The sequence below is a fragment of the Emericellopsis atlantica genome (assembly GCF_019669845.1).
Source record: "Emericellopsis atlantica unplaced genomic scaffold F5Z01scaffold_52, whole genome shotgun sequence".
NCBI lineage: Eukaryota > Fungi > Ascomycota > Sordariomycetes > Hypocreales > Bionectriaceae > Emericellopsis > Emericellopsis atlantica.
The window spans coordinates 25,078-44,977 of NW_025764754.1; the positions used below are offsets into that span (position 1 = coordinate 25,078).

The 19,900-nt window shown below is 52.5% G+C and overlaps 8 protein-coding genes across 8 annotated transcripts; 3 read left to right on the forward strand and 5 right to left on the reverse strand.

The window, feature by feature from the left end:
* Window positions 1-962: 962 nt before the first annotated feature.
* Window positions 963-3,483, reverse strand: F5Z01DRAFT_745981 (uncharacterized protein; the record flags this gene model as incomplete). Its single annotated transcript, XM_046266942.1, has 9 exons — window positions 3,315-3,483; window positions 3,236-3,267; window positions 3,033-3,172; window positions 2,786-2,972; window positions 1,991-2,698; window positions 1,922-1,930; window positions 1,759-1,869; window positions 1,117-1,703; window positions 963-987 (listed from the first exon to the last, which is right to left on the reverse strand). The coding sequence occupies exons 1-9, from the start codon at window positions 3,340-3,342 to the stop codon at window positions 963-965; spliced, it is 1,827 nt and encodes a 608-aa protein (XP_046113639.1). The 5' UTR covers window positions 3,343-3,483.
* A 226-nt stretch (window positions 3,484-3,709) lies between these two features.
* Window positions 3,710-4,603, reverse strand: F5Z01DRAFT_668356 (uncharacterized protein). The gene has a single exon (XM_046264341.1). It carries the CDS (start codon window positions 4,454-4,456, stop codon window positions 4,061-4,063), a length of 396 nt encoding a protein of 131 aa, XP_046113640.1. The 5' UTR covers window positions 4,457-4,603; the 3' UTR covers window positions 3,710-4,060.
* Window positions 4,604-5,332: 729 nt separating this feature from the next.
* On the forward strand, window positions 5,333-6,015 carry F5Z01DRAFT_467400 (uncharacterized protein). Its single transcript, XM_046259972.1, has 2 exons — window positions 5,333-5,800; window positions 5,856-6,015. Exons 1-2 carry the CDS (start codon window positions 5,477-5,479, stop codon window positions 5,973-5,975), a joined length of 444 nt encoding a protein of 147 aa, XP_046113641.1. The 5' UTR covers window positions 5,333-5,476; the 3' UTR covers window positions 5,976-6,015.
* A 1,092-nt stretch (window positions 6,016-7,107) lies between these two features.
* F5Z01DRAFT_640939 (uncharacterized protein) lies at window positions 7,108-7,680 on the forward strand (the record flags this gene model as incomplete). Its single annotated transcript, XM_046262550.1, has 1 exon — window positions 7,108-7,680. One exon carries the CDS (start codon window positions 7,108-7,110, stop codon window positions 7,678-7,680), a length of 573 nt encoding a protein of 190 aa, XP_046113642.1.
* On the reverse strand, window positions 7,547-9,258 carry F5Z01DRAFT_715498 (uncharacterized protein). Its single transcript, XM_046266519.1, has 2 exons — window positions 8,452-9,258; window positions 7,547-8,365 (listed from the first exon to the last, which is right to left on the reverse strand). The coding sequence occupies exons 1-2, from the start codon at window positions 8,793-8,795 to the stop codon at window positions 7,930-7,932; spliced, it is 780 nt and encodes a 259-aa protein (XP_046113643.1). The 5' UTR covers window positions 8,796-9,258; the 3' UTR covers window positions 7,547-7,929.
* A 296-nt stretch (window positions 9,259-9,554) lies between these two features.
* On the forward strand, window positions 9,555-10,801 carry F5Z01DRAFT_668360 (uncharacterized protein). Its single transcript, XM_046264342.1, has 3 exons — window positions 9,555-9,911; window positions 9,972-10,172; window positions 10,220-10,801. The coding sequence occupies exons 1-3, from the start codon at window positions 9,757-9,759 to the stop codon at window positions 10,683-10,685; spliced, it is 822 nt and encodes a 273-aa protein (XP_046113644.1). The 5' UTR covers window positions 9,555-9,756; the 3' UTR covers window positions 10,686-10,801.
* A 2,528-nt stretch (window positions 10,802-13,329) lies between these two features.
* Window positions 13,330-14,151, reverse strand: F5Z01DRAFT_640942 (uncharacterized protein; the record flags this gene model as incomplete). The annotated part of the gene is made up of 2 exons (XM_046262551.1): window positions 13,330-13,847; window positions 13,920-14,151. The coding sequence occupies 2 exons, from the start codon at window positions 14,149-14,151 to the stop codon at window positions 13,330-13,332; spliced, it is 750 nt and encodes a 249-aa protein (XP_046113645.1).
* A 3,303-nt stretch (window positions 14,152-17,454) lies between these two features.
* Window positions 17,455-19,021, reverse strand: F5Z01DRAFT_467459 (uncharacterized protein). Its single transcript, XM_046259973.1, has 2 exons — window positions 18,309-19,021; window positions 17,455-18,247 (listed from the first exon to the last, which is right to left on the reverse strand). The coding sequence occupies exons 1-2, from the start codon at window positions 18,806-18,808 to the stop codon at window positions 17,566-17,568; spliced, it is 1,182 nt and encodes a 393-aa protein (XP_046113646.1). The 5' UTR covers window positions 18,809-19,021; the 3' UTR covers window positions 17,455-17,565.
* Between the last annotated feature and the right edge of the window lie 879 nt (window positions 19,022-19,900).

Below are 19,900 nucleotides of genomic sequence, written 5' to 3' on the forward strand. Positions count from 1 at the left end.
GAAATGGTCGCACGTATCATAAAAGGTCTTCAATGCCCCCATCAGGCTAGGCCACATACGAAGAACCAAACCGCCGCTTACAGCATCTACGCACGTAGGCCACATCACGCTTCCGACTACACCGAGTAATGCAGAGCTTCCCCTCGCGCATCCACCGCGTGTTGAGAGGGTTCGGATTCCTCGGGCCATCGCGTTGTCCGATCGCAGGCGCGTCTTTGCGTGCCACTTCGCATTGCAACAGGCGCTCCTGGAGACGGACTCCTCGTCAAAGCAGAGCGAGTGAGGATTGACCCGTGGGCTGCTGGTTACTACTGGGTTGTGTCCGCCCGGGACGCCCATTTCGCTGGTGATAGCCAACCACGAACGTGGCGCGTAGTGGCCGTGCCATCAGCGATCCGCTGACCAATGCTATTGCACGACGGCATCACTCGATGCGGGGTCACAAGACGGCCGAATACCATCTTTCCCAAGACCCTGATAACGCACAACAGCCGAACTCGGTAGACAAAGAACATTGCACCTTTCAATGCATTGTCTAACCCAGACAAAGAGGCAGAGGGGTGGCAGGCGTCTGTTGGGGTGTAAGTTGGCATAACCCCCACGAGAAGGAAACCTTGAACAACGGCCGTGCATGTCCGCCTTTGCGTCCATCATTAACAGTCGGACTAGGGTGCTTCTTAAAATTTCCATATTCGGAGGGGGGTGTTGGTGCGATTGGCTTACATGGATGAAGCGTGGTGGAGATCGTGCTGAACAGAGATCCACGACAGCAAGAAATGGCCGACAGTGGTGGGTCTCCAACCATGGATCGCCAACTCCCCTGTACAAAGCCACCCCTGACGGCCCCCATTCAATAGCTACCCCAATTGACAGCTGTCCAGGCCAATGTTCTGACTATTCCTTTTTGCCCGACTTTCGCCGCTTCTCGAGGAGGTGTTGGGCACCCTCGATGGCCTGGTGTTTCAGAGGGGCTTGCGAGGCTTGAAGCTATGTCAGTCACAGTGTTGTCTAGGCGGAAGCTGTCTTTCTAGCCCGTCGCATTCCATTGAAATCTACCCAAGCTCCTCCTCCATTCGTAGTACATGTGGCTTCTGCTTCAGCAGCCATGCCAATAACTTGAAGATCCCAATGAACGCGTCCTGTAGAACGAGATAACATATGATGCAGGCGGCCAGGACAACCCAGGCCGGAACAAGGCTAAACCGAATGGCATCTATCACGAAAAGAGCGGGATGAAATACGATGGTGACGTATCGGTTGTGCCTGAACTGGAACAGAAGCCACTGGTATCGAGGATACAGGATTTCTGGGATCAAGCAGTGGCGCAACACAAGAGCTGGCAATGTTCGAAAAACGAAAAACATGAACCGATAGAGAAGGTAAGGTATCCACCAGAGGAAGCCATTTGGTCTTGATGTTAGTCCATAATCAAAGCCGATGACACAGACGTTGCTAGACCGGTCGAGAAGAGATATATACGCGTTGATGTAGTTCTCCATCCATGAGGGAAGCGTAGGCGATAGATCTCGCTGACGTTTTGCAAACGACCGTCTTCGAAAGTAACGGGCCGTTTTCGCAGGAAGAGCCGACAGTACTGACAGGTTCAGTCCCAGCAGTATAGTGAAGAAGAACAATATCGCGAAGAAGATGAGGAACGACGCGAACGATGCGGATTCGGGAAGAACACTCATGCTATACAGCGACTGGCACACCGTTGTCAGCAATACATCAATTGACTGACAAATGCCAAATACTTACCGCAGCTGCCGTTAGTGGCAGATATATCGTCGCAAGATATGCTAGAGATTTCATACGTTCTCCTTGCTGTAAGGCTGCCCGAGCTTCCAGTACTGCGGTGACTCCGTTGAGCTACGTGTATTAGTTGCAGATTTGGTGATTAAAGAGCCTGTGGGATTCTTACAGCGTTGCGCTGAATTTTGTGTTAGAAACGCCCGATAATCAGTATTGTCATGAGGCTGGGTTTTCTTACACTCTCTCGGGCTTGCGAACCTAATTTGTGTATTTGAGCCTCCAAATCTTCCAGTGCGATTGTTTCCTCTTCCATTTTCTGTGACCAATAGCCTATTCCAGTCTGCTCACAAGGATGAGCCTCTTTGCACAGTCGGGTGACATAGTTATTCAGCGTTCTCCGCATGAATACCAGACTCGAAGCTATCGATGCCTCCAGTTCATCGCACGCCTTAATGGCGAAGTGGTATAACGTTGATTTCGAGAAGTTCTCGTCATCGAAGAGACATCCGTTATCGCAGGTTTTCAGTGCCTCACTCAAAGCATTGTATATAGATTGCGCGTGCATTCTTTGCGAGTATAGTGACGACCTAACGCCACGAATAAACTGGGCAATGGGTGTGGAGTGCTGTGCAGGTCTGTTTTCGAAGACGAACTGTCGCTGAGCGTTGATAACAAGGACGACCCACAGGGCTTGCGGATGTTGCAACAGACTGAGTTCTTCTTCATGGGACTCTGATTCTTCCGGGACTGTAAGTGTGAGCAGCACCGAAGCGGAAGCCTGGAAAATATATTTCCCTTTCTGTTTCCCGATTCCTGGTTTGTGGATGAATGGAAATAGTGAAGCTCGGTCAAATACATCTCTCGCTCCATCCATTTCGTTGGCGTCAAGCGTTAGATAAGTCATGTGAAAAGAGACCGTGACCCTCCTATAGCATTTCTGTCTCGACTAGAACCCTTGTGAGCATCAGGACAATCCATATCATGTTCACCTGAATAAAGCGGAAGAATAGAGGTGAATCGGACATCAACTTACAGAGCTCAACTCCGGCGTAGATTTCTGTTGCCAATGATACGGCCGTTGCAAAACGCATCGCAAGCTCAAATGTCGCTCTATGAAAGCGCGAATATAGGCGTAGTCTTCATGATGTAGACGAATACAGAACCCATACAGCAGCAGGAGTATAGCCCTGTTGAACTGCGAGTTTTGTTCAAATATATATCTGTAGTAGACGCAGTCAATGATCAGCTAGCCAAACCCACAGTAATCAGACGAGACCTACAGAACTCGGCCTTGAGCGAAATCCACCCGATTCGAATCGTCTTCGCCGGTCGGGCTAGCTCCGCCAGAGGGAGAGGGTGTCTCGTGCCCCTGCGGGCTGGATCTTGAGTGCGTATCCATATCGGACGGCCCCTTGCGCGACTGGGAAGAAACGTGGTCAGCCTATTGTCGGTGATCAGGCATGCTATCATATTTGGAACTAACCTGGCTGAAGAATAGGTGGCTCTCTATTTCACCTGATTTCGCTACCAACCTTCTCTCGTAAAACAGGACAAACTTTAACGCATAAATTGCAAGAACTGGATGTCCATGTCGGTCGACTAAAGGCGGGTGTCGATCTGCGTAATTTCGCTGCTCCAATTGACCACTTGCTAGAGGACGGGATGGCCTCGGAGGCCTTGAGAGCAATGGATCAGTACCTTTGTAGTACGCTACCCCTAAACAGCGCCGTCGACTACATCCACTTCTGACCGTTCTTTGCCAAGAGGTCTGAAGCAGCAGAGCGATATTCTCTGCACATGTTACGGCGGCGTTTGATAACCCCTCTATTCAAAAAGTCTCGCATACTATCACGGATGCCTCCTCAAGCTGGCGACTCCGGACAATCCCAATCATTTTTTTAAGCAGATCTTTCTGTGTTGCCTGAGCAAAGTCAAAACATGTATCTTCTGAGCACCTTTGTGCAGTGGTTAAAAGCAGATTTTGTGCTTTCAACGGTAGAAGCGGCTCTGAATTAGAAAGGTTGTATTCCCGAACGCGGTTGCAGTAGACGCCGGTGGTAGTCGGCTTCCACGGTCACGAAGAGTTCGTCGTGGGGGTATATTCGTATTACTTATGTTTTCGTCTGAACAGCAGAGCCTTGCTGAATGTCTCAAAAAAGGGAGAATGGAAAGACATCTTGGTTGCTGCGCCGTCTAGGGTAGGCTTAAGAAACATTGCCACGGCCGAGGCGCTGCGTTGGTGTCTTGCGGCTGTCTGGGCTTCCTACCGCCAACGCTCCCGTTACTGTCCCTCGTGCCCTTCCGACTCTTACTGCTGTTGCCCAACACCGGCGAGGCTTTTGGCATCGCCCACGAAGTTGCCGCTCCCGTCTATAGTGAGGCATGCGGATATCTCGACGTCAATGGGCCGTGGGTGGCCATCTCCGTCGATCATGGGAATACCACATTCTGCCGAGCTGTTTCTGTGCATCGCTGCAGTCACAGCTTCGGCGATGGCAGCGGCCTGCTCGGCTGCCGACCCAGCAATATTGACAATGTTCTTGTCCTGGCGGATAGTTGTGGACGTGTCAATGCAAATGCGAAACGCGTAGTCGTTGTTGGCTAGAGCCGCCTGGGGTGCGACGACGGCGCTGACTGGCCCAGGGTATCGTCGTGGCTGGCCTGAGTATGGTGGTGGGACGTGGTTCGCCATCGTGGTTTGCATAGTAGCGCAGACGCGTCGTTGTGAATCGGATAGGTTCGCAAGATTGGTCTTTCTCTAGGGAGCTGAGCTGGATGCTGCGAGCGGTGGGTTTTGACTCTTTATTCGAACGCCGCACTGTACATCAATCTTGAATATCTTTAGTTTTGTTGTCTGAGTATTGTCTATTGAAGCCCCAATACGGCAATGTGCTCGCTATTGTCCCTCTATAACACAAGTCGCGTTCCCGCAGCCTGTCCAATCGCGCCCGACGAGCTCCCACACCACCTGGAGCCGGCACCATTGTCCCATCGCCTGCCTTGCGGTCCCCGCAGTCAAGGCCTCATGAATGTATTCATTGCTTCGACAATCTCCAGCACAGATTGTTTGAAACGAGCGTGGGCCAGGTCCACAGCCCTCTCGCTCTCTTGCACCACCTCTGACCGCTCGTTGTCTTGCCTGGCAAGATTGGCCACGAAATCCGCCGATACTTGCAGCTGTCCCTCCGCCTTGTGGATTTTCGCTTGTCTCAGAGCACTTGGCGGACACTGCGCCCTCATTTTCGCCCGGTTTCCAGCCGCTAGGCTCGTGAACGGCGCGTATGGCTATTGGAGGCACTGGAGCATATTGACAGCTATTCCCCTCCAACCAGGCCGGGACATGCACGACCATACTTGTAGAGTCGGAAGCGCACCGCCCCGGTCCGAACGAGAGCGGCATTATGGTGGAGATCTCCTACCATCTTGGACGGGCTAGATGAAGCCGCTAGCCATATGGACGAAAGTAACGGCACGAGGAGAGAATGCTATAGTATCGCTGATGGCCGACTGATACAATATAATGACCACATCTGGGCGTCGAGCATAGAAGTAGACATACTTACTAGCGGAGAACCTGCGTCCACTTTCAAGACCGAGTGCAGAATGCCGTGGTTAATGCAGGGCGAAAGCGGCCAGGGTCATCCGATGTGTATATGTAACAAGGAAGTAATAATGGAGTGGGCGTGCTGCGACTCGGGCTTCCGTATCTGCGACAAAGAGCTCCATGGCGCAAATTGACGCAAACCTTTCCCCCTCCGAGACAGAATTTTGGCTGTTCGGCACACATCTGGGTACGAATTGGTGGGATGACGTCTCCTGGCTGACTTCCGACTGTTGGGCGGGCGAATCACAGCTCGATCGTGACTCTCACATGGTGCATAGTGCACAATTTACATCAGACAAGGCACCGGTATTGTGTGAGTTCCCCAAGGATAAAATCGCCAAAGTCAGCAGTGAGACTGTTCGAAAGCGCTTCTATTGCAATTTTTCGCGCTGTCCGAAAAGCTACTCGCGTGCAGAACATGTGAGAAGACACATCAATGAGGGGGTAACCCTGTCTAGACCTTCTTCAGACACTGAAAGGACTAATGCCTGGCAGGAAGCACAGTACAAACCCACCCAGGTATTTTTGCATGCTGTGCGGCCATTGTTTCGTAAGATTGGAGAACCTTCGCGCTCACCGCAAGCTGCATCGACAACGAGATGCCACCGGGGGCGTGTAGCATTGATCGAGCGTGGAACGTGTCATCATGCAGTACTTGGCGAGGGTAGAGCAAGGTCTTTTAACAGAGGGGACGCCGTCCTAAAGAATGCCACAGTATGAGTACCCGGCTTCATCCCCGTTCCAGCAACTCTGGCAGAGCGTTATGGTGCTATGCTCACCAATGGTACCAGTGAGCTTAGGTGCACCTGAAGGAGAACCAAACATACACGTCGCCTCGGCTGATACTGCATTCATATACGCAAGGCAGCGGTCCGTAAGGATCACTGTTGGAAGCCTTGCGCCGCAATACTCATAGATGAAGCGCAGCTGGTCTAATGCCCAAATGTAGTCTGGCTGCGGAGTCCCTGTCAAACGCTTGTGCTGCCCGGGCGCAGCTCAGAAGATCTACATTCATGAACCTCGGCCAGCGTATGGTCGAATCAGGGCCCTCCCTCACCCGGCATACTAGCTCACGGTGGCAGATGGGCACTCGATGGTCCTAGTAAAACGTGGAGCCTTTCGATGGGCGATTCATCATGAGTACTTTTCATCACAAAACGCTCGGCGGCAAGGACTGCCAAGTAAGAGAGCCTTTTCACTCATCGATGAGTAGTCTGCCCAGATCTATGCAGTATAGAAGCTGGCATTCCCCCTTTCTTGTTTTCACTGGCATTGGCCTTTTCTTATTCTGTCTCTTTCAATCATGCCGTTCCCCTTTAGATTGCTCTCTGACCTGTTCGAAAGCCTTGAGAGCAACGCTAAGAAGTCATCGAGCATTGGCAATAGCCAAGGGCGCAAAACGCTTATCATTCAAGCCTGGTTCAACAAGCACAATGAAGCTATTACTCGGCGAGGCCCAGCAGCAGTGGCATTCTTGTCATGTCTCTTCCCCGAATGGAGGCCAGATCGAGTGTTTGGTCTGAATGAACGCCTGTTAGAAAAGATTGTACAACACGCACAATGCCTTGGGCTTGCTAGACGCATCGATGACATGAGCGGGAGATGAAACGCCAAATTCATAGTCCTCGGATGCAAGCCACTGGCTGGGGCTATATGCTTCGCCCATAGCAACGGGAAATGCTCTCCAGGCAGAGGTTAATCGTAAACAGCTTGGGATGAGAAACAGCCCTCCGTGGGGACCGTTATTCAATATGACCCGCGAAGAGCTCCTTGTCCTTCGAAAACCCCTCCTTGAATACCTCGATAAGGGATTTATCCGTGTTGAATATTTACTAGCACCGACGTCAACATCGCTTGTCGAAATCATGCCGGCCATATTCGTTGCTACCTTGGCTCCTACAATGGCTCGTACCAGGGCGAAAGTGAAGACAAAAATGACGGACGAGGAGAAGGAAAAGTCGACAGCACGCAAAAGTGGACCTAGTTGGCTCAACAAAGGCTGCCAGCTGGGGTTGAAGGCGAATGTACCCATGTTTGCTGGCTACTGGGAGCCAACACACCACGAATGGAGAGTCAGAGTATGCCGCCCGCGTGGCTGGCGTCCTTTTAACGTAAACAAAGTGGTAGGAGGAATGAAATTGAAAACAGTCATCGGGACTACTGACAAGCTGTGCAGATCCAAGATCCTGAGGCGACACCACAGCAGTTCACGCGCTCTCAGCATGATCACTCCCCAGGTCTACGAAATCGAGCCCGCAAACCGATTCATATCGGAAAACCGGCAAAGTCGAGTCCAAGCTCGCAGACGCCGGGTATATGTGTGAAGCGGTCTTGGGCTCGCCGTGATAGGGGGTTGATGGGACTTGATAAAACCCGAATCAGTCCGTATGACCAGCTCCCGGCTGGCGAAGACCCGAGAGGAGCCAAGTTTGGCGGCATTAACAAGTTCCAACGTTGGTTTCTTGCTGTAGATTGGCGTTGCCCTCTCCTGCTGCTCTTCTTTGTGTTAGCCCGCCTTTGTGTCGGACCTTTGGGCTCAGGGAGGGCATCGTGTCTTCGACTTGCTGAAAGAACTATTTTCTTGTATAGAGCGGAGGAGCCTGGTTGTCGTCGGGGTACGTTCCAAGCGGGACTTCGGAGGGACTGTCCAGCAGCGACGGGCCCTGTGTTGATGAAATCATGCCACCAGCCCGCTGTCGTCGAGATCTATACTTGCGAATCCCACAGCATAGTCCCACAAGGAGAGCTATGGTACCGACGGTGGCCCCGACCCCGATTCCAGCTTTGACTCCCATGCTCATCGGTTTGCCCGGTAGGCTGAATGACGCCGTCGGAATGGGAACGATGTCGCTGTCTGACGCCTTGAACCTGATTTGGATTGCGGTTGCGGTAACCCAAGTAACTGTTAATGTTCCGGTGGTACCATTCCAGCTGTACGGGAACGGCTCCGGCGTTTGGAGCAGGCTGTGGCATGTAGCATAATGGAGGTCCGTTACGCAGTCGAAGCCGCTATCGGAGATAGACGCAGGTCAGCAAGCGTTCCATAGAGGGACTGTATGAGAGGGACAATTTCATGACCCGCGGATGGTACATACGAAGGGCAGCACAGGTTGGTCGTCTCGTCCCTTTGTGTCGTCGTCGGCAGCGTGCAGGCCTGGTAGCCGAGTGGACAGACGCCGGGGCTAAAATAGCGGTTTGATGCCCATCCCGTCGGACAGCACTCGTCGCCAGCAGGCCCTTGGCATCCAAGCCTCAGCTCAGTGAAGGGACCACTAGTTGTGGTTATGAATTCTTCCAGACAAGTCGAAGGAGGTGTGAACGTCTTCGTCAGCGGACCGGAGTTTACGCGTGTTGAGTCCAGTTTGACATTGTCGGCTGTCGCGGTGTGCAGAAGGCACAATGGCAAGAGGGCTTGCCCGATGGTTTTGACGCTTGACATTTGTATAGCGAGATGGAGAGTATTTGCGACAGGGAAAGAAGTGACATATGGGATCGTGAAGAAAATGAAGGCTGAAGTGGCAGCACGGAAGCTGACTTTTTGTGAAGATAGTGTCCTCGATTGGTGTTGTTCAACTACATACGAGAGCAGATACGAGCGCAGATACGAGCGAATATGCCGAAGACGCGCACAGATAGTTGTTCTTCAGGGACCCTGGCAGATGCTACTCGGGCAATAGAGGCAGTGTGATGAAGTCAACCTTTCAGTTATACGAACAGACTCCAGCCCAAGAAAGGATTGCAACGATGCAAACCCCTGACTGTCTCGTCGCCCGCACAGCCGAATGAGGCCCTCTATGCGAAACCAGCTGAACCGATCAATTACAGTCGCAAGTCGATGCAACGTGTTTCGGTATGTCGTGCGTGACTGTTGAGCGCCGAAGCTGGAGCAATTTGTTTTCTTTGCCCTCTAGATGTTTAAGTAAATGTTGATCATACTCTGCCCTCTCTTCCTTTTAGCATCTATCCGCCTTGGCCGGGGGAACAGCCCCAACGCACTAGCAACGTCATCCGCGGAGGCGTGACTAGTAAGGCTGATCTAGCGGGTCTGTCTGGAGTTGAACCCAATTTCCTCTGTCAGCCGACAAGCCACACAGCCGGGGATGGGCGCTCAGCCCTTCAATGCCAAGACAGCGCGCACTCTGCGCAGTGGGCGAATGAGGCTGCGTTGTGCCTGCACGGGATCAACACCCACAAAACCGCCGCTATAATAATTTGGCTGCATCTCCATGTTTCTCGGTGACACCCTTCTTCTATGAGAACGCCTCGGCCGAAGATCACGGCCCACAGCCATGTGATATCTCACGAGCGGCACAATTCAAGGCTCGCCTCACACTACAAGACAGCTATAACTCGGGCCAGAAAATTCAGTACCGTTGGACCAACCACCACTTCATGCTCTCATGGCGCCATCTAGTCGTCATGTTGCTACGAGGGGAATGCCAAGATGGCTCGAAATCCATCTGCTTGTCAGCAGGATCACCACGGTGATCATGTTTTTCGGCGGCACCCTAGCCATCGCCTTTGGCGACGTGCTGAGGGAAGACCTCCAAAACGAGTACGTCACGAGTCCAGGTTCCATCCGCTAACATATTTAACTCTCTATCTCTACATCTAGCACCAATGATAGGACTTGTGATATGTCGTATATCAAGGGCGCCTCCGAGCCTTGGGAGCCGAACGTCGGATTTGAGAACAAGCCAGGTCGCTACCACGCGGAATGCCGTCTTCTCGTGTCCTGGGCTTGCATTGTGATCGCCGCTGGATCTATCAGCCTGGTACGCCTCTTTCTAGAGATGATCTTTCCGCACGGCGCTGTGTATGGGTCCCGATCCAAGTCGTGTGCACTGCTAATCATATGACCAGTATCTACGCCCCGGCTTACAGCTACGGTCTGCGGTGTGGTGTTTCTCTCGCGTCGTTTCTACTATACCTCTCGGGCTCTCTTATTCTAGGGAGAAGCCCTCTCATCATAGGCCAAGGTGTTACCGGAGTTGATGTCCTCTATTGCCTCTGTCTAGTTGCCCTGTGTTTGTTCACCGTCGCAACAGCACAGCAGACATTTGCTGAAGGGCAGGCAGCGTGGCTGATATATCAACGACAGATTGCCCGCCAACGGAATGATTGCTTCGACGAGCGTCTTGAGCTCCAGCCCGTGGGTGCCCCCGAGGAGAGCACGCAACATCATGACAATGACAGGGGAGTGGCGAGCTGGGAGAAATCGGAAAAGAAGGATAACCCTCATGGCGACCGTGGGACGGATACACTCGATGCTGAGGCGCCGAGTGGAGAGAGTCAACATGAGTATCGCAACCTCGGCCTTGCCTTATGAGAGTTCAAAGTTAGGAACAATTTCAGACTGTCGGTCTGCGACTCCCAGTTATTTCGTGGGTAGATGATCACCTAATACAATCGTATTCCACAACCTCCCTGTGGATCCCGACCGCATATTGTCAGTTCTCCGCCGCTCATTCCACACTCGTGTTACATGAACAGGACGGAACCTTAAACTGTTGCTCGTCTTCGCGTCGGCATCGCTCTTCCCGAAGTTGCTGTCGTAGCTTCTGGAGTTCTTCTTCCATGGTGGCCGTTGAAGAAACAGAGAGAGTACAAGTTTGTGACGAGAGCGTCGCGAGCAAAGACCATGGATTGTTGTGATCGCCAGCTCCATTATTTGGCACACTACCGCACGCGTCGGATTACTTCGGAACGAGCCTATAGCCATTGTTTGACGGCCCGCACGATGGCGAAGGAAAAAGGAATGAATGAAATTTATTACCGCCGGAGGGACTAACCTCATAGGACCAGGTGCGTTAGGTTGCGTATCTCACAGAAGCCCCGAATTCATCTGGTTGTTGGTCTCGCCTCGAACATTGTCAATATTGCTGGGTCGGCAGCCGAGCAGGCCGCTGCCATCGCCGAAGCTGTGACTGCAGCGATGCACAGAAACAGCTCGGCAGAATGTGGCATTCCCATGATCGACGGAGATGGCCACCCACGGCCCATTGACGTCGAGATATCCGCATGCCTCACTATAGACGGGAGCGGCAACTTCGTGGGCGATGCCAAAAGCCTCGCCGGTGTTGGGCAACAGCAGTAAGAGTCGGAAGGGCACGAGGGACAGTAACGGGAGCGTTGGCGGTAGGAAGCCCAGACAGCCGCAAGACACCAACGCAGCGCCTCGGCCGTGGCAATGTTTCTTAAGCCTACCCTAGACGGCGCAGCAACCAAGATGTCTTTCCATTCTCCCTTTTTTGAGACATTCAGCAAGGCTCTCCTGTTCAGACGAGAATACAAGTGATACGAAATATGTGCAATGGCAACGTGGGCTGCGCGTGATATCTCACCTACGAACAGGACGAGTTCACTTTCAGCCCTCGGGGCGCGCTTTAGCAAAGATCACTCATTTTCCGCGCTGCCCTTGCCTATTATTCATGCGCTGCTAGCTTGGTGCTTCTCCAAAGAAGGCAGCGCACGCTTAGATCGAGGCTCCCGACTCGTGTACATCTTGTAGCCCTCGTCGCTCACAGAACTAGGCTTTCTCGAACCGTACATATCAATCATTACATTATGACCAGGCAGTGCGCCCCCCGCGTTGTCACAAAGCCTCGCTGTGCTTAAGGAGGCTACCGGCCCCGCAACCGTGACCTTCACTTACTTACCCTGCACTTTCCCAGGGTGGCCACGCATTTCGTTCATTAGTTTCTAGCTTACCCGCATGGCCCAATGTCTACATGGGTCTTCTCAAAGGGTGAAGAATGCCTCAAGGCCGTCGAGAGAGAAATAGAAAGCTGGAAGACTGCTGCAGAGCCAGAAACTTGTATATCGAAGATGTGGCCGTTTCGGGGTTGTCGCATCATGAGCTTCTGTATCTCACCATCCGTCGCTTTTCCACCGCTTGCGCACATAACAACGGCGTTGGCATCTACTGATCGAGCAAACTTTTCATGCCTCACAGCAATAACGCATTATGTCTCGAAGGCTCATTCACAACATGCAACACCGCAAGCATCGCCGCGAGGCGGGTTAAGCCCCTGATTGGCGGCATACGCGCTTGTTGTTGGCTGTGCCCTTATCGTGTGACGTGAATCAGGCTGGTACGACGCCCCCGCTCTGCCTCGATGATCTGCACCAACACTGCTTTCTACAAGTACGGGGAACGGTCAATATCTTCGCAAAGCACATTCGAATAGATCCTTGAGACATTCTTGAGTTGCGTGGTCGCCTTTTTGCCAACTCCCAGCATGGCCACGCGCCCCGGCAGCGACCGACCGCCTCGCCCCAACTCGCGCAACGATTTCCACATCGCCATCCTCTGCGCCTTGCCACTCGAAGCTGATGCTGTCGATGCCGTCTTCGACTAGATGATGGGCTGATGGAGAAAACAGGAGGAGAATGGCCGCGGGAAATGCTAGATGCTACCTTTTGCAAGTGGATGAGCCACACTGTATTTGATGCTGCGCTGGCTTTGCTGGAGCCAGTGCTGCAAGGAATCGGCCGAATCGTCAAGGCGAGCGCGCAGGCCGGTCAGAATTTGCTGATTCCTTGATGCGGTCAACCGCCGGATCGACGGAATCCGGGCGGCTATGATTTTCTAATCACCTCACATTGAACTCAAATCTAAATAGGACATGCTCCTTACATGTATGAATGACTCCATCGTCCTTCCCGCTTTTGAGCTTCCATCCAACCATATATCACTTCCTCAAGGTCAATTGAGTGGGCAAGTGACAGCCATGCTCCAACTTGAATTCGCCGGGACTCAACTCCAAAAGGATTTCGAAAGATCTGAAAGACGTAGAGTGGAATTCAGTATCGACTGCCCATTTTCCCGGGCCGTCACAGTCACTCCCTTGCACTGGACAACCAAATAGACTCAGGGAGCTGTGAAAGGTCAAATCATTATGTCATGAGATTGCACGAGTACTCTTTGCTGCCAAAGAGCTCTGAAACGTTCCACCGGCTGCAAAGTCATGTCATTCCCTTTTCCAACGTTGCGCTGCAGCAACACCACCGTCCACGACAATGTCCGCACCTGAGATGAAGGATGCCCGGTCCGAAACCAAGAACTCGACCAAGTTCGACACATCATCCACAGTACCAAGCCTGTCCATTGCGGACTCCTTTGTGAGCATCTCAATGTACGCCCGCAACATATCGCCTTCCAACTCCAGCCTGCCCCTCTCTGTCGCTATCATGCCAGGGGAGATGATGTTGATCTGTGCGCCCTTCAAGCCAAATGCTTTGGCCATCAGCTGCACTCGCGCAAGGCTGCCTCGCTTGGCAATCTGGTACGCGAGCAGAGGGTTCACAGTTGCTTGGATGGCTGGGTGCGAAAGTAGAGCGTCGCGGGGGGCGAGATGGTCAAGCACCTCCAATGGAACCTCTTCCTTCATGACGTGGGCAGAGCCGCTACCTACACAGACAATTGATTGACCTGGCATGGCTACCTCGTAGAATGCATCGAGCACATTGGCCGTGCCTAGCAAGTCGACTTCCATGATTTGAGCAATCGATCACTGGCTGGGAAACACGCCAGCTGTGTGTACGACAGCTTGTAGCACACCGGAGGCAGCAGCTGTGTCAGCGAAAGCCTTGACCTGGTCATACTTGGAGACGTCGACGAGGTGAGCCTCCACGGTATGGCCATCTCGGCGCAACGCCTCGGCAGCACCGTCTAGGTTCACTTGCGAAACATCCGACAAGAAGATGCGTTGGCCGTTGGCAATGCGACGGGCGATGCTCGTGCCTATTCCCCCAGACCCTGTAATGACAATCGTAGCTTGAGGAAAGACCATGGCTGGTGTTGTGAGAGTAAAGAGGCACAGTCTAACATTAGCATATACGGACAAAGAGCGTAGAAGGACTATTTAGCCTGGCCGGGCTTGTCTAAGAGCCCCCATTGTGCCCGCTATTGTTCTCTTGTTTTGTCGCCATTGTACTCCCATTACGGTTATAGAATGCCATCAATAGATTCATGCTCCTGTTGGCTGCACACCTCGACAGAAAGGAGAGGCCTTGTAGATAGCACGTAAGCTCGGATACTAGGCTGAAAACTACTCTAGATGCTCTTCATGGCGTGAATGAGTGGAGAGAAGAGTGAGCGAACATCGCTACCCCGAGGCTCCTCACACTACGTAGGAGGATCAGTTGGGTGTGAGTAGCTTTTTGTATGATTCCCGCGCTTGAACCCTTGATCAAGTCGCAGCCTCCTCATCGTTCTCCTCGCCCGACCTCAGAGAAGCGGTCAACTATAAGCATGACCGGCCTAGCCATGCTAACGAACTGCTTTCGAGAGTATTTATGGGTTTGAAGAGTTCCGAGGCAAAGTGGATGATTCGCATGATTGAACTACAGCCCCGCCTATGTTGCCGGCGAAGCAAATATCATTTTCTCCTGCATTATCTCCTTCGCTTTCAGAACTCATTCTCGGCTGCTGTGGCATTCCTAGGTCGACCCAGTATTCGCCACATGCCCATCCAGCCCGGTGTGGGCAGTCAAAACGATCTCTCCATTCAATGGCAACCCCAATTGACAGCTGTCCAGGCCAATGTTCTGACTGTTCAAGCAGTGCCTCTCGATCAAAACCGCACACGCAGATCACAAGCCTTGGGCCGGTAGCTGCCACGAGCCGCATCAATTGTCGATACACAGGAGTTGGATGACTGAGGTTCCCGATGCATGGATGATTGACGGCACATGGAGAAAAGGGGCGACCAAGCAGGACATGAGCTGCATGATGGGTGCACCGGCCAAGAGATGGCACAAAGCTGCCTAGGGGTATCTGGAGATGCAGAAGAGGAGGAGCGGAGTTGGTCTAGGAGGCTGTGTGGTTACGAGAAGTCATTTGACAGGTCGAGGACTGGTTCTCTCAGCGACAGCGAAGTTTCTGGCGCTGAGATATGCGCAGACGGGCTCAGCAACCAACAAGCAGTTTTTGGGCCCACTGCTGCGTCTCAGCACCTTGATAATTTTTCCCATGCTTCATTGAAAAGCAAGGGAACCTAAGAGATTGCCTTGTATAATAATACAACAACCAAGCGAGCAAAGCAAGAGTAGCAACGAAATCTGGAAACTTAGTCCCTAGTCTATACTTATTTTGCAGTCCCCTTTGCAGACCATCTCCTTTATAGGCTTAGGAGTGTTGCTTACCGTTGCTATTGACGCCACGGGTGGGGGGCTCTGTCTGCCTGGGCTGTAGGCACCAGAAGCCTTTCTTTTCGACTATTGCTCCACCTAAATCTAAATAATAGCGTGAGGTCGGTGTAAGCCTTAGTTCGCCCCCCATGTGATTGACCGATAATCGGCTGAGCATCTAGATCTCGGACTTTCTGGACGGCCTCGCCCGTGAGCGCACGTACGGCATACGGTAGCTTGTTATTCAGACATCCCGTTGCCAATGTTGGGTCGCCAGGGGCGACATGGAGGTCGGGGATCAGTCACGCAACGAGGCTAGAGCGAGCAAGTTTGCGGAGGAGGTGGCAAGGGAGCGGGTCCGGCAGTTCTCCGCGCAGCTGGCTCCGTCGAACAGCAACCGCGCTCGCTCCATAGCGGTACCAGGTCAAGCAGGAAGAGCTCGCTTTGCAGATGCATGAAAGGGTAGAAGTGAAGCGAAGTCATGGAGATGGCTTCAAAAGAAAGTCAGCCGAAGTCAAGCCAAGCACGACCTTATAGGGAGCGTGGGTTAAAAAAGGCAGCGCCCAGGAACGGGCGTATTGCCGTAGAAGATTTCGCAGTGCCGTGACCTATAAACGGTAGAAGCAGCCGGCCATTTGAGCAGATCCAAGGTTTTTGCTCTTATGATGTTGGACTGGCAAATGACTTAAACCGAGCTAAGTGGGCTTGAGCGAGCAATCTGCCTGGGTTTTCTGGGATTCATACTAAATTATTATGGCCACCGCCGGCTTACCGAGGTTTATCTGCGGTACTGGAGTCTACAATAGCTATTGGGTGCCCCACTGGACGTGTTCATTTCCTCAAAATCTCACTATAGGCGCCTACACAATTGCGTCAAGCAAAGTAATGCACCAATTCAAGGTTGGCGCGACGAACACCATCGTTTATTCCGTCGACCTATCTAGCTATGCCGACACAACCCCCGTCCCCCCTCCAGCCTCTCTGCCGCCGCTACATCTAGCCCCAGCCCCGAAACAAGCGCAAGAATATTGACCTTGGGGTCGTGACGGCGGGGCGGGCAAGCATGTCTGCGAGAGTCCCAGGCGATAAGCTATAAACGTCATATACGAATTCGATGGCAATCTGCAATTTTCTTCTGGAGGCTATTCTCTGTGGTACTGATGCCGCGGTGCAGACTGCTCTTGTCCCTCGGTGAGTTTGCGTATGGGAAAAGCCACTGACGGCAGTCACACGAGACGTGCAGCTTCATATGTGTAGGGTGAGGTTCTAATAATTCACAACTCACGACGCCGTCTCACTTACTTTCTTACACTACGATCTAGTTGACCGAATTTAATTCTTTTTTATCGTCAGATCCCCACATCAAGCCTGCCCTCGCATTGCCGGCACTTCTTGCACCATTCTTGCACCATTCTTGCACCAAGAAGATGGGTATGCGAAGCTAACCACCTTGACGCGTCCTCAATCAGGGGTATACCAGGACAACGGACGAGTGACGGAGGCGATTGAGGTGCTAGAGCATGTGGCGGGTATTCGGGAGGGGAAACTGGCGGAGACGCACCCTTCTCGACTCGCTTCGACTAGAGTCAAGATTACTCTTTTGCTCTCTATCATACCTGCTGATTCGTAAGTATGCACTTTTTGTAACAAACGGTTTACTCACTGAGTAATGCTTGTGGAAGCGGGAGCCCCACGGTCTGAATTGGCCCTTCGCATCCCTTGATAACTATTGCCGTCGTCTCCTCGAATAGGCTCTCGCGTTGGAAAATCCAGGAAATAGCCAACCAAATAATAGATTCTCTCCCATCTTCCTCGACATCTGGATATCGGGCCTTGAAACAGAACCGCCTCATTCATATCTCGGTGATATCGTGGCATGCGTAGTAATCCACGATAACGGCGATTTTCCCTAACAGTTCCAGGCTAATGAACTTAGGAACAGCTCGGTGGTGGCCATGAATAATATTCATAATAATAAGGAGTGCTTCGGCGTCCCAATCATTGGTAGTGATTCGGGGAGGTCCCCCGCCGACAGCCTGTCCTCCTTTCCAACGTCCATCCTTGTTGGCTATAGACTATGGCGAGAAGTAGTTTGCTCCATTGCTGCAACCCCATAGTTGCGTTGTCTGGCAATCAGATAGATTGCCACTTGCCTGTAGTCTGCCTTCTTCTATGGCGTTATCACTAGCCAAAGCACTCGGGTGAGTACCTGGCAGTTCAGCCGCTTTGTTTTGAGCGCTGGATGTCATCTCCGACAAAGCTGCGTCTAGCTCAGGTTTCTGAACCGCGATAACACCATGTGGTGGTCTAGCAATGGCTGTTGTGCCGCTTCCTTGTACCTCCTCTTCCACCACCGCATCCCCACCTAGTCCACTAGGATTAGGCTGTTTGAATCGTTTCCCCCGTTTAAGGAACAAAACCACCGCTGCAAAGAGGGCTAATGCCACGAGGGGAACGAGTACTCCAATCGCAATGATACCGTCCTGGGATAAGCCAGCGCTCGATCCATCCTCGGGTGGCCCATCATCAAGGCTGTCATTGGAAGTCGGAGTCGCGGTCGCATCGCCCTGGATCAAGACCACTTGCGGAGCCTCGGCAATCTGAGCAGGCCCGTTGAGATCGACCCAGATGTCATCAATTTCTGTGACCCATGTCGAGGGTTTGCATTCTGGATCGTAAGAGACAACCGTGACAACCTCATTACTTGCCGCGGTGGACTCGCAACCACCGTAGAAATCCGTCCGGCAGACGTAACCTCTAAATAAAGAATTAGCAGAATGGCCAAATTTATAGGCTAAGCGACCAATGTTCCACTTACGCCGGGCAGCACGCTACTGCGGTTTCGCCCTCCTGCAGCATATCCCAGAGGCCATAAAGATCCGTGCTAGAATTCAAGAGTGATGCAGAATAACTTTGGCCCCGTACCACGGTGCAGGCGGTCGCGTAGCCAAAGGGGCATGCCAGTCCAGGCGAGTACGCAATAGGGACGCCATTGTCTGGGTTGTTGTAGTGCTCCGCAAACGCCGATGGATAGCACGATTCTGGAACAAAAGTCTTAGCATCTCCGGCATCGTCAACCGAACATGTTGCACCGAATACGGCATAGAATTGATCCCATAAATTAGGCTCGGTGCGTTCGGCGCTGCGCAAACCCAGTGTCCTACAGTCGGTTGGTGGCGCGAAAGTTGTTGTCAGAGGACCCAAGTTCGACACTAGACCTCTTGCTCCGATCGCGGCTTGGGCTGTTCGTATATCTGGAGCTCCGGTTTTCGATGCGATTGTGTCTGGGGTTGTTGCTGTGGCCATGTCCATGGCCATCGCTAGGGTCCAAGCTGGTCGACCGGTCGTCGTCAAATCCCAGGTTCTGAATTCTGACGATGCGGAAAGAGGTACAGGTTTACCTTAGGTTCAGGGGTGGCCTAAATAGAGTGGTCTGATACAGACATATTAACCTGGCGTTCCGGCGCTGCTGAACCCGGTTCTTGGCACTGAATTCAGCCCACACAGTGCACCCAATAGCGAGCCCTGGTCGCACAGGTTCCCTGTTTAGGCTAACCCCTCACTGGTAATGTGGTTGGACGAGGGAATGCATGACCGCAGCCGATGAAGGGGAGAAAGACGCCCAAGCCGTCTCGGGCCACTAGGACAAGGTCAGTCCTAATGTGACCTGCCGCCGTAGCCACTGGATAGAGGGGACCGCCTAATAGGCGCTTCTATCTTACTGGCCGAACAGGGAACCTGCGCGATGGAGCTTGCCATTGGGCCCGTAGCGGGAGATGTGGTAGGGGCTGCCATTTCAGCTGCTCAGCTTTTAAACTTGTGGGCTACCAGCCAACGACAGGCGTTGGCGCAATCTATATCAGCCCTACGACGTGGCGCAGCAACAGTAGATGAACGAACCAGGAACTGTTGAACAAAGATTCTTACTGTGCTGATGACCCGTTTGTACCTGTCTCTCTGATGGTCGTGCAAAATTAAAGCCTGGCTGTCAGACAATTGGCTCCACAGAGATCACTGAAGGAACTGTTGACGCCGGGCTTACTTCTTTCTCGCGTCGAATGCACTGCGGCTGGCAGTGACACAGCCATGTCCATCATATGAAAGCGGGACAGCGACGATTTTGGCAGCTACCGCTGTATGAAGTTGTTGGTCTGGTTGTAGTCTAGCGCTCGGCTTTCACTCCTTCCCAGACTATGATTTCATACGCAGACAGGCTTTAGGTGATACAGACGTTATACTGATATCGGCGAGTGTCTACAATGACACTGCTCTTCTCACGCTTCATGCCCAAGAATCCCAACAAGGACCAGACATCTCCATTGTCGAGCACCACGATGACATTGAGTACTCGGAGAGTCCCATCGACACCGTTTCAGTGCATGATACTGAAGAACACGCCTATTCAGAGTG